At 35.9% G+C, this 18,422-nt stretch overlaps 1 protein-coding gene across 1 annotated transcript in view; it reads right to left on the reverse strand.

Moving 5' to 3' along the window:
- Positions 1-2,902: 2,902 nt before the first annotated feature.
- LOC123550651 (kinesin-like protein KIF15) overlaps positions 2,903-18,422 on the reverse strand; it is a 62,616-nt gene continuing 47,096 nt past the window's right edge. Inside the window, exons 29-36 of the mRNA XM_053545237.1 lie at positions 17,282-17,410; positions 16,274-16,362; positions 13,428-13,532; positions 10,724-10,795; positions 10,096-10,168; positions 7,838-7,909; positions 7,063-7,194; positions 2,903-6,214 (exon numbers count right to left, since the gene is read on the reverse strand). Of these exons, the coding sequence (XP_053401212.1) occupies positions 5,999-6,214; positions 7,063-7,194; positions 7,838-7,909; positions 10,096-10,168; positions 10,724-10,795; positions 13,428-13,532; positions 16,274-16,362; positions 17,282-17,410 (888 nt within the window). The 3' untranslated portion in view covers positions 2,903-5,998. The remainder of the gene's footprint in view (positions 6,215-7,062; positions 7,195-7,837; positions 7,910-10,095; positions 10,169-10,723; positions 10,796-13,427; positions 13,533-16,273; positions 16,363-17,281; positions 17,411-18,422) is intronic.

The raw sequence follows: 18,422 nt of genomic DNA on the forward strand, positions 1-18,422 counted from the left end.
CCTCTAGAGAGGTCACAAGCAAAAGTTTACGCACGGACGATGGACGCTGCGCGATCACAAAAGCTCACACTGTCACTTTGTGACATGTGAGCTAAAAAATATTGTAATTCATTTAAAAAACCTTAAAATTCAAAACATTCTGTTACTTGGTGCTTATTCTGTTCCATTCAGTTTTGTTTGTCACCATCATTTTTAGTCAGTTTTCTTTTTTAATATTATTGTCAGATGTGCTGTTGACTTAGAAGTACAAATTTACCACTATTTTTCCTGTATGAATGTCTATGTAGCTCAGTTGTGTTGTAAATTGAACTGTTAGTCAAGGAAATGTCCTCTCTTGTACAAATTTGATAATATATATCTATTAATATTATGAAAATAAACAGACCACTTTAATGGTGTTCTTTTTCTGTTTTTAAACAGTATAATTTTTTGTTAGCTCACCTGAGTACAAAGTGCTCATGGTAAGCTATCATGATCATGCTGTGTCCGTCAAGTTGTCCATCATCGTCAACAAGACTGTGTTTAAACAACATCTCCTCCAAAACCACCGAATGAATTTCGATGACACTTAGCCATGATGTTCCTTGGGTGGTCCTCTACCAAAATTGTTAAAAACGCTTCTGCTTGGTTGCACATAGGGGCTTCCAGGGCTAAAAATAGAAAAAAACTTCAAACAGCATCTTCTAAACCGATAGTCTGATTTTGAAATAATTACACACGAATGGTCCTTATGTCACCCTCTACCAAGATTGTTCAAATTATACTGATTCGTCAAAAAACATGGCTGCCAGAGGGCGTGGTCACTTTTTCTTATATATATGTATATAGTACAAAGTTAGAAAATCTTGTATAAACCTGTTAACACAATTTTAAAATAATATCTCACAAACTGTCCTTGTGTGACCTACAAATATTGTTCAAATTTTTTTGATTCATTAAAAAACACTTTTCATCAACAATTTCTTTCAACATCTCCAAAACCACCAAATTGATTTTGATGACTACACAAATGATCTCTGGGTAGCCCACTTTCAGAATTGTTCAAATAGTTCTTTTCATTGAACATATGGGCCTTTTTAGTTAGAAATAGGTTTTCAGCTATCAGATTTTAAAATCTTTTTCTCTAGAGCTTTGATATTTGATATAAGGGTGTGACTCTACCATAATTGTCCAAGTTATTGCCCCAAGATCAAAAATGGCCATGACCAAGTGTGACATGTACTTACTATATAGAGATAGTACCTAAGTTTTTCAAATCATAGGTTTGAAGTTAAAAAGCTTTGAAATGAATACAAATGTCCATATATTTCTCAAAAACAGAAATATAGACAATAGTTTAACCTGAAGTGTGGAGTTATGAGCATTTAATATTTTCATGTTAACGAAAATTTTGTGACCAAGGAAATGTAACTCTTCTTGAACATGGAGAGCATAAACATCAAAGGGACATAATATAGTATAATCGGTGAACTCCGGATTATCGGCGTATTCGCTTTGTTACCTAACGGCAATTTTTGTGTAAAGAAAAAATATAATCTAATGCTGCCAACGTCATAATCGGTCAAATCTGCCCAAATTTCTCTGACGTGTTGTTCAGAGTATGAACTTACTAACTGGTAGTACCAGTGAAATATTACTTACACTGAATCTTTTATATTTGCCCTTTTTGCAGCTGTCGAACGGCAAAGACGGTGAGTTTTGTCCAAATATAAGTAATTATTTTACCAGTTTTGAGAGGATTTCAATTGATGGGAAATTACAGTTACAAACTAAATACCTTTCTGCAACACATGGAGTCATTAGCATTCACTGTCAGTCAGTATTATGACTAAGATCGACTGCCATTCATTCATTTCAAAGTTTCATAGACAGAGTCCGTTGTTTACATTTTTATCATAACCGGTGCACTTGTAAAAATCACTTTAGTTTGAAAAATCAAAGTATGCGAAGAGCTATGGTACGGTCTCTATACTATAGGCTTATATATACGAAACTTGCAAAATCTTCTCTGAATCAATAATAGCTAGAGCCTCGGTATTTGGCATGTGATACCAGTGTCTACCATAAATAGTTCAAAAATGTGTGCAACATGTATATATATGTAATATATGATATAGAAGTCGCAACTTGACCACAATGGTTGACCTTAGGCTGATTATTCATATTGATCATTTCGTTGTAGAAATAAGGGGTGCTTAGGGTAGCCGTGTATATTTATATGGAATTAGTTTGTATACAGTGCAGTATGCAAAGAGATTAAGCATTTTACGTACACTCCGTTTCAATAATAGGTTGTGCCTCATTCTGTATTATAATACAAAGGTCAACCATCGGGGTCAAGTTGCGTCCACTATAACATAGAAGAAACCTAACTTGTAGTACTTGTATCATTACATTACATAAACACACTCGAAGCCTTGTACACAGGCGAGTACTGTAGGGTTAATGACCCTCTATTTTAGGAATCTGCTGCTAAAAACAGTAATAAGATTCCCTCCAACACTGGTATCTCTTAGGGGTTTCCCTGGCAAATTACTGAGCTTTAGGATTAATTTCCTGTGTATATGGAGTACATTCAAATTCCTTCTGTTCTGTATGATAAATCTGAAGTGGTGCATTTATATTTATACATTTGTTCCTAATAACGAGTGCAAGTAAATTCTGGCAACTTCCAACCTTATTTAAACAGAATCGTGTACATGTACCTACACTAATAATGTCTTCAGGTGTAGTATGCAGCCAGACATAGGTATTATGGATCTTTACTGCATGGGGATTGCAATTCAGACATAGACTTATAGATTGGGTGTGACAATTGGTTATTGTATGTATCATGGATCTCTAAGGTTGTTGTCCACCACTGCACCTTCTGCTTTTTGTTAAAAGAAAAGACAACACAAAACTCAATTCAGTATTATATTATGGATACATTTTCATATATATTTAATGGTTAATTTCTGACATTTTTTAATTCATTAAGATGTAAAATGAGAGACAGAATGACAGCAAGAAAGGAAAAAAGAAAGGAAGAGCATACACAGGAGAAAACAAGCTTAACAAATGAAACAGATCATACGCAATAAGGTAGTTCTGCAAATCTGAAAAAATAGATATAATGACAAAAACAATTTATCCAGAAAAAGTAGAATAAAGTTTGTGTTTGGCATACCAAAACGAAACTCACTTCATGAATTAATAACTACCCGCAAGATTATTAAAATATGATATTAACAAGTCTGGCACATCTAATAATTCTAAATAATGTCTTAAAATCTGCTGATCTGAATCACAAGAAAATATCTAAAAATACAAGCATATAGACTTACACATTTTACATTACCATATTTAATACAGACTGTGGTAATTTACAACTTAGTTATGTAGTTTCATTAAAATCTACAATGTAGAAAAAAAATATTTTAACAATGTCATCAAATTTGTAATTTTCCAGTAAACTTCCATTGTGAAAACCTGTGAGGTCCCAAGTTTTTCAAAACAGTCTACCAAAAGTCAAGTTCATGAACTTATCTTTTTTATTTGCCTAATTTTCAAAATATTTGCCCCCCACCCCCCATCCCAATGAGTGGTGGGGGCATACAGATTTGGTCTTGTCCGTGCATCTGTGCGTCCGTCCAAAGTTTGTGACGCACCCAGCTCGAAAAGTATTTGATATAAATTTATGAAACCTTGCAGGAGTCTTTATCATGATACGAACTTGCGCACCTATTTTATACATGCACGTCTATAACATCAGGTAAGGTTTCAATATTTTTTTTAAAGATCTATAAAGTTGTTGTTTTTAAGTCAGCAAATTACCTCCATTTACTTTGAAAGAAGAACAATTTAGATGAGACATAGCAGTATAATTACATTTAAGTTGCTATACATGTGCTGAATTTAATCTTCGATTCTGTCTGCTACATATCCAAATACAATTTCAGGCTTTGCTAATTTTCATACCCAGGTACACGTCCTGCTTTAAATATCCACTTTCAGATTTCCAAAGTATTTCTACTGACCAATCCTTTTTTTTTCAGTATATATACAAAAGCACTTGCTGATGTGAATTCAGTGTAGACCAAAAACATCAAATACTATACATCTATTACTTCCATGCTTTAACCTATTACTCTAATAATAAAAACTATCATACAAACTTCATTATTTTTACATACAAAACGAAAATACATAACAAGAGATCAGTTTCTACATGATGAAGAATAAAAACAATGATTCTGACAACAGTAACATCCATGTACATAAATGATAAACTGATTCTGACAACAGCAGCATCCATGTACATAAATGATAAACTGATTCTGACACAGGGCACTAGAAAACTTTTGGGGACAGGTACCCATACCCTCAGGAAGGGGAATTTTTCGACATTTTAAGACGAAAAGGGGAAGTTTGAGCCATGTATATGTAACTACTTTTCACACTTATTAATACTGTTTTCAATCATTTCTAACTGATGTGACTATATTGCAGCAGTAATCTTCCTTAGAGGCACTATATAATATTAAAAGAAAAGAGTTAATATCTATTTGTGTCAAACAACTTATCATCAGGGGAATTTTCTTCTGAGAAAGGGGAAAAAACATATTATTTTAGGGGAGGAATGGTACCCATATTCGGTCCCAAAAATGGCCAAATGAGTGCCCTGTGACAACAGCAACATCCATGTACATAAATGATAAACCGATTCTGACAACAGCAACATCCATGTACATAAATGATAAACTGATTCTGACAACAGCAACATCCATGTATATAAATGATAAACCGATTCTGACAACAGCAACATCCATGTATATAAATGATAAACTGATACTGACAACAGCAACATCCATGTATATAAATGATAAATGTCACATGATAAAATTAAATACATATGCAACTTTCAGATATAAAACAATGAGCAAAAACTATACATGTAGTTGTAGGTGTTTGGTATTTCATTATTTTTTCAAGCTTCAAACAGTAGGACAGCCTGAAACTGCACTTTCAGCAAGTGCAGTACTTAGTAATAAATATACCTACATACAGACACAAGCAAAATGTGGTTGATAATTTGAAACAATTATTTTAAATCTGAAGCAAAGTACAGTTATAACAGAGATGAAGAGGAAGTGTTTTAAAACTTAAACAAAGTTTTGAACACATACGGAGCAAGTAAAATAGTTCCATACACTTTGCATAGTCGAGCTAAAACACAAGTTAAATACTGAGTAAGATTAAGAAATGGTAACAACTAATTAAATATGAAATGGTAAATGTTTTAAAGTCATGATAATTTTGCTAATATTAATTTCTGTGCAATGTAACATTTTTAAATTACACCTTTATTTATATTTACTTCCTCTTTTTAAGTTTTGTTTTGTTTCAGACATTTTTATCAAACCTTATATTAACAAATCAAGTAAACTGATCTTCAATCACCTTAACATTTTGTAGGACAAGTTATGCCTGCTTGTTGCCTAAATATTGCAAGTCCTCAGGTAATGCAGACTACATTAAATTTCATCGCATTTCAACTTTATGTCAGTATAAACACAATATATCTCACTTGTTTACCTTTATACTGCTTGACCAAAGGTATTTCATCTAAAGTTCAGCTTTGGACATTAAATAGCATTTATCTCACGTTTTTGTCTTAATGCTGAAGCAGCAAATGTACTGCACACTACATTAAGTTTCCTGGTATTTCAGCTTCATGTCAGTCTCAAGTAAGCAGTTCTCATCAGCAGCACTGATCAGCTGACAACATAATTTCAATTACTTGAGAACTTCAGTATCCTTCACAAACATATGTTCTAATTACCCAAAATCATTCACAGCCTTAACATTTACTGCTTCACACAGTCACTGGAACACCAGCACACCTTAACAATAGCACAAGGTAGTTACCATTAATGTGGTACTGATAAATACATCCAGGTATTTATGAAATGAAAATCCATGAAAATTCCCTATGAATGATAAATGACTTTCACATCTATTTCTTTTTATCTTTGTGTTGCACTGTACTATAATGTGGGGATCTTTGTGTGAAGTCCCCAGAGAGGAAAGCTTTATGCTGCGGTACAATGTTCTCTTTGAGAGGTACTGCACCAACTTTCATGTGCTTTATGTCCGACATTTGTACCTGCTTCTTTATCTCCTTTACTTCATCCTCAAGATGTCGGTTCTTAAGCCTCAGTGTCTCAATTTCCTGTAAATCAAAAAGCTAACATTTTAGAGCCTGCATCAGACATAATTGAGCCGCACCATGAGAAAACCAACATAGTGGCTTTGTGACCAGCATGGATCCAGACCAGCATGAGCATCCGCGCAGTCCGGTCAGGATCCATGCTGTTCGCTAACGGTTTCTATAATTGCAATAGGCTTTGAAAGCGAACAACATGGATCCTGACCAGACTGTGCAGGTGGCCATGCTTGTCACAAATGCACTATGTTGGTTTTCTCATGGCGTGGCTCATACACATATGTATCAAACTAGAACAGCTTACTACAGATCATTGAAATTCTTTAATCAGTCTCAAAGTATGCATTATCAGTAAAAATACAAAGAACATCTTTTCTGTTGGGTTTATGCTTTACCGATACAATTATAGGTCATACAGTGATTTTCAAGCTTTTCATGGTAGAGGAAAACCACAGATGCCCTTCTGGGAATTATTTCAGACATAAGCAGGCACCTGGGTAAAACCACTGACCTTCGATAACCCAGCGGAAAGGTGTCGTCGCATGGAAGAATGCTACACACCCAAGTGAGTACAATGAATAAATGGCAACAGTTCTATCAAATCTTAAACGTTTCCAGTCCATACAGAAGTGTACACCAGCAAGTCATGGAAATCCTTGGAAGTTTTCACTAGTTTTGTTCCCCTTGTGAATGGATGTACCACCAAGATTTTGTCTTGTGATCTACCCAGACATCGTTGACTGATAAAAATTATCAAATTTTTAGCACATCTCTCTACTATCCATTGCTTCCAGTCCTCATTTGTGAGAACATTTAGTATGTAACAAGAAACTAAATCTGCAAGAAAAACTTACCTTCTTTAGGCCACAATTCTCATGCTTTAAATTTTCATGGTATTTGATTTTCTGTTTATGATTGCTGTGGCCAACTAGATTAATGTTCTCAACCACAAGTTTCTCATTGTCTTCTTTCATTGTTTGTACTTTCTAAAAGACAGAAAACATTCATTAAAGAAATATTCACACTTGTGAAAACAGGCACAATCTATATATAATCTTTATTTTTTCCATTTATATCTCTAGAAGTTCTTAAATAAAAACTTTATACAACCAGAGCAATATCTAAATATCATACAGTAAAATCTATTTTAAGCAGCCAGCCAAGGGAGTAGGAAGAAGTGGCTGCTTACAGCAGGTGGTTGCTTAATGCTGGTAATTTATAAAATGAGCCGCACCATGAGAAAACCAACATCGTGCATTTGTGACCATAATAGATCAAGACCAGCCTGTGCATCTGCACAGTCTGGTCAGGATCCATGCTGTTTGCTTTCAAAGTCTATTGCAATTAGAGAAACCATTAGTGAAAAGCATGTTCTGGATCCATGCCAGTCGCAAACGTACTATGTTGGTTTTCTCATGGCGTGGCTCAAATGAATGACCATTTTGGGAAATGAGTCACTGGCTACTTAAGGCAGGTGACTGCTGAAGCAGGTTTTACTGTATAGAGACACATTCCTGGTAATACATGATATTCTCTAACTTGTATCAAGATTAAATTATGTACTCGTCAGTAAGAAGAGGTGAAATAGACTTTACTGTAAAGAAGTTCTGAATTTGCTATGTTACTTACTAGCACAAGATCATCGAATCTGAACTCCTCTTCTTCTGCAACATCAAAGCACTTGAACAAATCTCCCAGTTTCTGAACATATAAATAAGACAATACTCCTACTATTTTTGGAAAAAAATAAAGGAATCTACACATGTAATGTCAACATATAGTCACACAGAATACCTCAAAGACATCAATGCCTTTTGAAGTACAGTCGAAACTCGGTATCTCAAACTCCCTTACCTCGAAATTCCGCTTAAGTCGAAGAAATTTTCAAGTCCCGTCAAATTTCCTTCTTTATATATGTAATTTAACTCCGGTTACGTCAAAATTTGACTTACCGAGACTCCGGATGTGTCGAAAAGGATTTTCAGTCCCATCAATAAAATTCAAGTGCATTGTAAACTCGGTAAGTCGAAGTGGGGAAAATATGCGAGAAAATTTCACACATCTCATTGTGAATGTGGTTGGCTTTTAACACATATCTATGTTTACTGCCTAACCAGAGAGCCGTGATGCCGACATATCAAAGGTGCAGCGATTATCAAAGTCAGATGATGTCATACTTGTTTGCACGTGCTATAATGATAATTGTTTGATGTAAACATTAGATTTCTTAATCAGCGGTCATTTGTTTTGAGACGTTATGAACATTGATTTAAATTTAAACAAATGAATTAATTAGTTTGAACAGCTGGGATCTTTAATACGGATTAAATAGAAGTAATCGCGATGAGAATGTATAAAAAATTAACTTCTTGGGGGGAAGCATCATTCGTTCAAAATGTCAGATCAAAATGCAGTCAATCCTCCAGGAGAGAATCTTGGTACAAAAAGGAAATTTGACTTGAAAACATTTGAGGTTAGTATCATTTTCATTCTTCGAAAAACTGAAAACTTTGATAAGCACAAACTGTTAGGAATCGTGTACACGTAAAGTATCGACAGCGTATACACGGCATCAAAGAAACAGTTTTTAATTTTTATTGAAGCTTTTCGTAACTAAACCCACTTTTTTCATCATTTCGTCCATAAATGTTCCTCCTCATAACTCGAATTTCGGTTATCTCGAAATAAAAAGCATGGTCCCTTGAAATTCATGATACCAAGTTTCGATTGTAACTTGTTTTTCTCTTTGAAACATCTTCTTCATGCACACATGTATGCACAAACAAACAAGTCTTGACAAGAGCTGTCAATATTTGTGACAAATGCTCCCCCCCCCCCCCACCCACCACCCCCTGAAGCATCAACAAGAATGCTACAGTTGTCTGCGCAAAAAAAAACAACACATCATTTCATGACCTTGACCCGAGAGACCCGGGTCATAAGCATGACACACCTCAATAATATTATGGTTAACATTTGTGTCAACTTGAAATTATTTTCAAATCCCTTGATCAATCACAGAGTTATTGACAAGAAACACCATTGACTTCTAAGTATGACCTTGACCTTGGAGTTAGGGGTCTGGGTACTGCACATGACACTTCATCTCAATATAGAAACCATTTATGCAAAGTAATTTTAAAATCCCTTCATCAATGGTAGAGTTATGGACCAGACAAGAAACAGACCATGTTAACCTTTATCCTCTTATTGTGACCTTGACCTTTGAGCTAGGGGTACAGGTCTTGCACATGACATCATCTAAATAAAGGGAAAATTTATGCTAAGTAATTTCAAAATACCTTCATCAATGGCAGAGTTATGTGTATATGGACCGGACAAGAAACAGACATTGTTAACCTTTTAGCACCAAGTGTGACCTTGACCTTAGAGCTAGGGGTAAGGGTCTTGCACATGCCACATTGTCTCATTAACATGAACATTTATGCCAAGTTATTTCAAAATCCCTTCACGGATAGCAGAGTTACGGACCAAACAAGAAGCAACACACTGTTAACGTTTGGCCTCCAAGTGTGACCTTGACCTTGGAGCTAGGGATCTGGGTTTTGCTCTTGACACGTCGACTCAATATGAGGAATATTTACGCCAAATTATTTCAAAATCCCTTTATGAATGGCAGAGTTACAACCCAGACAAGAATTTACATGGACAAACAGACAGATGCATGTACTCAGTGCGATTTTAACATGCCCAACTTCGAGGGCATTAAGAAAGCAAAACATCACAAATATCAGTAAGAGCTGACTTAAGTATCTGAAGACACAGAAGCTAAAGAAACAAAACACATATATTAAACCTGCTAGGATTAGGGACAAGAATATACTAATTTAATTATTATTAGGAACATTATGTAATTTCATACTTACAGTTTTCATGGTATCTAATTCCACTTTTTGCCTCGTCTTTTCTGCATTGTCTTTCTCTGCAAGCGTTTTCAGTCTATAAAAGAGACAAAGATACTGAATTATCTAAACTGTGTCATATCAAAATTTTCTGCATTATCACATATAAATTAATTATACTGTACTCACTTTATGAATACAAGCATAGATATATACTGCAAGAGGGACATGTGACAGGTTTATAGACCAGGATTGTAATGTACAGATGTGATGTACAGAAATGATATGTGTTCAGGTATAATGAACAGGATGATAATATACAGGTATGGGCGCAGGAAGATTATGTACCATTATATAGTGCATGAAGACCATGTATAAGTATATAGCGCAGGAAGATCATGTACAATTATATAGTGAAGGATGATCATGTACAGGTATACAGAGCAGGAAGATCATATACAGGTATACAGTGCAGGAAGATCATGTACAGGTAAACAGTGCAGAAAGATAATGCACAGGTATAAAGTATAGGAAAGACATGTACAGGTATATTGCAAGTGATCCAGGAAGGACATGTACAGGTAAATAGTACAGTAAGAACATGTACAGGTATAGTGCACATGAATGATGAAGGGCATGTACAGGTGATTACCTAGCTTCCATCTGCCTTAGTTCCTCATTTTCTCTTGTCATCTCTGCCAAATTCCTGTCAAGTTCCATCAGTCTATAAACATGAAGGAAAAATATTTCCATCAGAAAATATTTTAACTTGGCTGTTACATCTAAACCGGTTTGAAGTTTATGAATGAACAAGAGCACCGCCATGCAGGTGCTGACGCTCATCTGATTTTTTTGTATAATAGAAATATTGTCCTACTCATGATATTCTATGTCTAAAAAGGGGCCATCATTCTTGCAAAAAGCAGGATAGAGTTATGTTTCTTGAAGTACAGCATCAACTTATGATGGTGGAAAACTGTGGCAAGTTTTAAAGCAATAGCTTTGGTAGTTTATGAGAAATGCTGACTTAAGGACGTATGCTAGAATTTGGTGCGAAAATTTTCCCAATAACAGAATTTCTTCAAACTTTGGATATTGAAGGACAATCATCTAAGAAACAAAAAAATGCAATAAAAATCATAGGTCACCGGTATCGAAAAAGAGTTACCTGCCCTTGAAAACAGCATTTCCCCAAAAAATGACGTTTTCAAGGGCAGATAACTGTTTTTCGAATCCGGTGACCTATGATTTTTATTGCATTTTTTTTGTTTCTTAGATGATTGTCCTTCAATATCCAAAGTTTAAAGAAATTCTGTTATTGGGAAAATTTTCGCCCATCTCATATACAGGGAATTCTAGCGTACGCCTTTAAGCATAATACTCAACCAAGAAAACTGATTTTCTAAGTCCAAAAGGGGCAATAATTATTACAAAAAGCAGGATGGAGTTATGTTTCTTGAGGTACAGGGTCAGCTTATGATGAACAAGTGTTGCAAGTTTCAAAGCAATAGCTTTGATAGTTTAGGAGAAAAGCTGGCCTAAACATAAAACTTAACCAAGAAATCTGATTTTCTAAGTCCAAAAGGGGCCATAATTCTTGCAAAAAGCAAGATGGAGTTATGTTTCTTGCTGTACAGGGTCAGCTATCGATGGTGAACAAGTGTTGCAAGTTTCAAAGCAATTGCTTTGATAGTTTAGGAGAAAAGTTGACCTAAACATAAAACTTAACCAAGAAATCTGATATTTTCTAAGTCCAAAAGGGGCCATAATTCTTGCAAAAAGCAGGATGGAGTTATGTATCTTGCTGTACAGGGTCAGCTATTGATGGTGAACAAGTGTTCCAAGTTTCAAAGCAATACCTTTGATATATTAGGAGAAAAGCTGACCTAAACATAAAACTTAACCAGGCAACGCAGACGCCGATCAAGTGATGACAATAAAATTGAATAGTTTTATATATGAATTCAAAAAATCAGATGAGCTAATAAAACAACTTTTTCCCTCAATCAATATACCCAATCAGCTATCTATGTAACACTGATTTTCAATATCAGGCAGATTAGCTGCTGTCAGTTATAGTTATTTGTATTTAAGGATTTTAATATCAACAGTGAAGGCAAGCTTTCTTTAAAAGCACATAGTTATTTGTTATAAAGTCAGACAAAAGTCAACATCATATTACAGCATTTTAGCGTACAGCACATAGGACTATGTTTACCAATCCAGTTCACTGTTGAATGTAAAATGAAATATACCCAAATGGAAAATATCTAGCATACAATTGTCCCTTTAATGTTTCTGCTCAACTGTCCAAGAACAGTTTCATTTCTTTGATAGCACTGTTTTTTATGCCCCCGAAGGGAGGCATATAGTTTTTGAACCGTCTGTCCGTCTGTCCATCTGTCGGTCTGTCAGTCTGTCTGCAATTTTCGTGTCCGGTCCATATGTTTGTCATCGATGGATGAATTTTCAAATAACTTTGCATGAATGTGTACACAGTAAGACGACATGTAGCGCGCAAGACCCAGGTCCATAGCTCAAAGGTCAAGGTCACACTTAGACGTTAAAGGTCATTTTTCATGATAGTGCATTCGTGTCCGGTCCATATCTTTGTCATCGATGGATGGATTTTCAAATAACTTGGCATGAATGTGTACCACAGTAAGATGACGTTTCGCGCGCAAGACCCAGGTCTGTAGCTCAAAGGTCAAGGTCACACTTAAGACGTTAAAGGTCATTTTTCATGATAGTGCATTCGTGTCCGGTCCATATCTTTGTCATCCATGGATGGATTTTCAAATAACTTGGCATGAATGTGTACCACAGTAAGACGACGTGTTGCGCGCAAGACCCAGATCCATAGCTCAAAGGTCAAGGTCACACTTAGATGTTAAAGGTCATATTTCATGATAGTGCATTGATGGGTGTGTCCGGTCCATATCTTTGTCATTCATGCATGGATTTTGAAATTATTGGGCATGAATGTGTACCACAGTAAGACGACGTGTCGCGCGCAAGACCCAGGTCCCTAGGTCAAAGGTCCTAAACTCTAACATCGGCCATAACTATTCATTCAAAGTGCCATCGGGGGCATGTGTCATCCCATGGAGACAGCTCTTGTTATATATAAAACTATTCAATAATCATATCCCTAGAATTTCCAAAACAAACAGATGGGAGTCAAGTGATGAGTCTATTGTCAACATTAAGATGAAGATCTTCCACTGGTCACTTACAGGCTAAAATTTCTAAGCAATGTTTTTACTGAATTAACTCCTTAGCATTTCAACAGCGAAATATTGAATTGTACTCAACAGAAATACGGTCTTAAACTGAACACTATTTTACGGTACTACCTGTACTGAGCCTCACTTAGCTCCACCTCCCCCTTCTTTGTCCTCACCTCTGCTGCATTACATCTCATCAACAACTGAGATAACTCAGAACTCTGGCACTCCAGTCTATTCAAGAAATTGAAACATTTCATTTATATCATATATATTACAATGGACAGCTGTCTGGTTGATCAAATGAACATTTTTTCAATATTGTCAACGTTTACCAGTATGTCGTTATAACACTTTTAAGGTCAAGTGGCAGTGAGGAGACTCAGAAAATTACTTCAGACGGAAGACACTTTGTGAATGTATATTACTGTGAAATCATTAATATTCGTGGGGGACAAATTTTCATGAATTTTGTGGTTGAGTCAATCGACAAAATTTAATCCCAATGAACAAGTAAATTCCCATTCATTTTATGTTCAAAAGTTGAAATCCACAAATTTGTATCCCCACAAAATAAGCGTTTTGACCCAAACCACAAAAATTCATGCCCACAAAATTAAAAATGCTTTTACAGTATAAAGGAGTGCAAAAATTATCTGTTTTAGGTAAAATGGCAGTTTTGTAAGTATTCAATCTAGCTTGACTAATAACAAGAGGACCATGATGGTCCTGAATCGCTCACCTCTTCCCACATTACCCAGTTTTGAGTATGACGTCATTATTTGACATAGTGACCTAGTTTTTGAGCTCATGTGACCCAGTTTTGAACTTGACCTAGATATTATCAAGATAAAAATTCTGACCAATTTTCATGAAGATCCATTGAAAAATATGGTCTCTACAAAGGTCACAAGGTTTTTCTATTATTTGACCTATTGACCTAGTTTTCGAAGGTACGTGACCCTGTTTTAAACTTTACCTAGATATCATCAAGGTGAACATTCTCACTAATTTTCATGAAGATCTCATGAAAAATATGGCCTCTAGAGAGGTCACAAGGTTTTTCTATTTTTATACCTACTGGCCTAGTTTTTGACCGCACGTGACCCAGTTTCGAAACTGACCTAGATATCATCAAGGTGAACATTCAGATCAATTTTCATGAAGATCCATTGAAAAATATGGCCTCTAGAGTGGTCAAAAGATTTTTCTAATTTTAGACCTACTGACCTAGTTTTTGACCGCAGCTGACCCAGTTTCAAACTTGACCTAGATATCATCAAGATGAACATTCAGACCAACTTTCATACAGATCCCATGAAAAGTATGGCCTCTAGAGAGGTCACAAGGTTTTTTTTATTATTTGACCTACTGACCTAGTTTTTAAGGCATGTGACCAAGTTTCAAACTTGACCTAGATATCATCAAGGTGAACATTCTGACCAATTTTAATGGACATCCATTCACAAGTATGGCCTCTAGAGAGGTCACAAGGTTTTTCTATTTTTAGACCTGCTGACCTAGTTTTTGTCCGCACATGACCCTATTTCGAGCTTGACCTAGATATCAACAAGATGAACATTCAGACCAATTTTCATACAGATCCCATGAAAAATATGGCCTTTAGAGAGGTCACAAAGTTTTTCTATTATTTGATCTACTGACCTAGTTTTTGATGGCATGTGATCCACTTTCGAACTTGACCTAGATATCATCAAGATGAACACTCAGACCAACTTTCATACAGATCCCATGAAAAATATGGCCTCTAGAGAGGTCACAAGGTTTTTTCTATTATATGACCTACTGACCTAGTTTTTGACCGCACGTGACCCACTTTCAAACTTGACCTAGATATCATCAAGGTGAACATTCTGACCAATTTTCATGAAGATCTCGTGAAATATATGGCCTCTAGAGAGGTCACAAGGTTTTTCTATTTTTAGACCTACTGACCTAGTTTTTGACCACACGTGACCCAGTTTCAAACTTGACCTAGATAACATCAAGATAAACATTCAGACCAACTTTCATACAGATCCCATGAAAAATATGGCCTTTAGAGAGGTCACAAGGTTTTTCTATTATTTGACCTACTGACCTAGTTTTTGTCGGCATGTGACCCAGTTTCGAACTTGACCTAGATATCATCAAGGTGAACGTTCTGACCAATTTTCATGAAGATCTTGTGAAATATATGGCCTCTAGAGAGGTCACAAGGTTTTTCTATTTTTAGACCTGCTGACCTAGTTTTTGATGGCAAGTGACCCAGTTTCGAACTTGACCTAGATATCATCAAGGTGAACATTCTGACCAATTTTCATGAAGATCTTGTGAAATATATGGCCTCTAGAGAGGTCACAAGGTTTTTCTATTTTTAGACCTACTGACCTAGTTTTTGACCACACGTGACCCAGTTTCAAACTTGACCTAGATATCATCAAGATGAACATTCAGACCAACTTTCATACAGATCCCATGAAAAATATGGCCTTTAGAGAGGTCACAAAGTTTTTCTATTATTTGATCTACTGACCTAGTTTTTGTCGGCATGTGACCCAGTTTCGAACTTGACCTAGATATCATCAAGGTGAACGTTCTGACCAATTTTCATGAAGATCTTGTGAAATATATGGCCTCTAGAGAGGTCACAAGGTTTTTCTATTTTTAGACCTACTGACCTAGTTTTTGAAGGCACGTGACCCAGTTTCGAACTTGACCTAGATATCATCAAGATGAACATTCTGACCAACTTTCATAAAGATCCAATGAAAAATGTGACGTCTAGAGTGGTCACAAGCAAAAGTTTACGGACGGACGCACGGACGGACGGACGACGGACGCACGGACGACGGACACCGCACGATCACAAAAGCTCACCTTGTCACTTTGTGACAGGTGAGCTAAAAACAAAAAAAATAAAGTCATGTAATACAAAATTGTGAAAAAGAAAATTCAGCATCATTTTAACTTACTTTTCTGTTAAGGAGTGTTTTTCTGCTTTAAGGCACTCTAATTCATTGCCTATAGATTTATTCACATTGTCTACCACATCTAGTTTGGCCTATAAATAGAACAGATCGTATTATCACTGCATTTGAATGAAACATAATTGTGATACAAGACTGCCCTCTTTCAAAACTGCACATATATTCTGTTTTAAGTATAGCACTTTTGTTAACAATTTTTTGGCAACTGAAAAATTGAAGCTATGTTTTTTAAATTAACTTTAATATATAAACACGTAGGTTAGTTAAATTGTAACAATGAAGTCTTCGCTATCATGTACATGTATATGATGTTCTGTTGTCAATGCTAAGCTGCAAATGCATAAAATATAACAATGAGCGTATATACACACTGTTAGCAGTCAGAGATACTGAGAAATCATTTGAATTTCATTACTATTAAAAGCTCATCATTTTAGTAAAACCGGCTGCTTTTTCATTTCCAAAAGAATCTTTATAATTCTGTAATTTCAGGGATTTTTTTTTTTTGATCTAACGTCGCACAGTCACATGATAGGTCATATGGCGACTTTCCAGCTTTAATGGAGGAGGAAGACCCCAGGTGCCCTTCCGTGCATTATTTCATCACGAGCGGGCACCTGGGTAGAACCACCGACCTTCCGTAAGCCAGCTGGATGGCTTCCTCACATGAAGAATTCAACGATTTCAGGAATTTGATATTCAGGTTTTGTAGTTGGCATTTTAAAGTATGAAGTACATGGACCTGTTTGAAATGTTGATCACCACATCTGCTATAAACATATCCATGTATTTCATAAAAAACTTGAAACTAAAGTCCTATAGTCCATTTGGTGAAAAAGAAAAAGCTATTACCGGTAAGGTCAGTTTTTGATCTTCATTTCATCAATCTATGAGACCCTTACGTCCATAAAAAATAGGTCATAATAAACATTTTACTTAATTCAATATTTTTCAAGTTTAAGTTATAGTTGGCTGTAGAAAATTGTTACAAACCTTAAGTTGAGCATTTTCATTTATTCTTTCCATGTGTGCACTTTCAAGTTGGCTCCACTTTTCTGTCAACTCGGCTAACTCCAATGAGGTACTGCTTAATTTTGCATTAGCCTCTTCTTTAGTATTCAGCTGTTAAAAGAAGAAACTTCAGCATAGAAAGGCAGCTAACATTACAGTAACAAGTCACAAAAACTGTAATCCTGCTGTCCTACCCAGTTGCCCATTTGTGCATTTTTTCCTTACAAGTGGACACCTGGTTAGAACCACCAGCCAGCTTGAATGGCTTCCTCAGATGAAGTATTCAACACCCAAATAGAGACTGGAACCCATATCATTCTGTGAGTAGCAAGAGTTTCAAACTCAGTGCCTTAATCACTCTACCATGCCAGCCCTGCTAGATCTCACTGCCAGGCCCCTGACTATACACTGTAGAATGAATTTGAGCCGCGCCATGAGAAAACCAACATGGTGGCTTTGCGACCAGCATGGATCCAGACTAGCCTGCGCATAAAGACAGACAATTTCTTTCATGTGTTCTTTGAATATGAAATTCACAAAATAGATTTTAAAAATGCTAAATTCATTTTGCTCAGTTACTGTTTAATTAAAACAGCAATTGTAATTAAACTAAAAACAACTTGGCAAATTTTGTAATGGCTTTTTTTTTCTTGGGCTTAATCTCACAACAACACAATTTTTCTAGCTTTGATGGTGGAGGAAGACCCCAGGTGCCCCTCCATGCATTATTTCATCACCAGCATGCACCTGGGTAGAACCACAAACCTTCCGTAAGCCAGTTACAGTAAACTGAATATTAACAATTTTAAAACATGTTCTAGAATTGGGTCACTGATGAATTCTAACTATACAATGAACACATTTGATTTGCACCATGAGAAAACTAACATAGTGCATTTGTGAACAGCATCTATCCAGACCAGCCAGTGAATCCACGCAGCCTGGTTATGATCCATGCTGTTCGCTAACAGTTTCTCTTATATCAATAGGCTTTGAAAGCGAACAGCATGGATCCTGACCAGACTGTGCAGATGCAGATGCTGGCCTGGATCCATGCTGGTCGCAAATGCACTATATTGGTTTTCTCATGGTGCAGCTCATTTTAGCTGTCTCAGTGTCACTG

The sequence above is a fragment of the Mercenaria mercenaria genome, chromosome 6 (assembly GCF_021730395.1).
Source record: "Mercenaria mercenaria strain notata chromosome 6, MADL_Memer_1, whole genome shotgun sequence".
Lineage (NCBI taxonomy): Eukaryota > Metazoa > Mollusca > Bivalvia > Venerida > Veneridae > Mercenaria > Mercenaria mercenaria.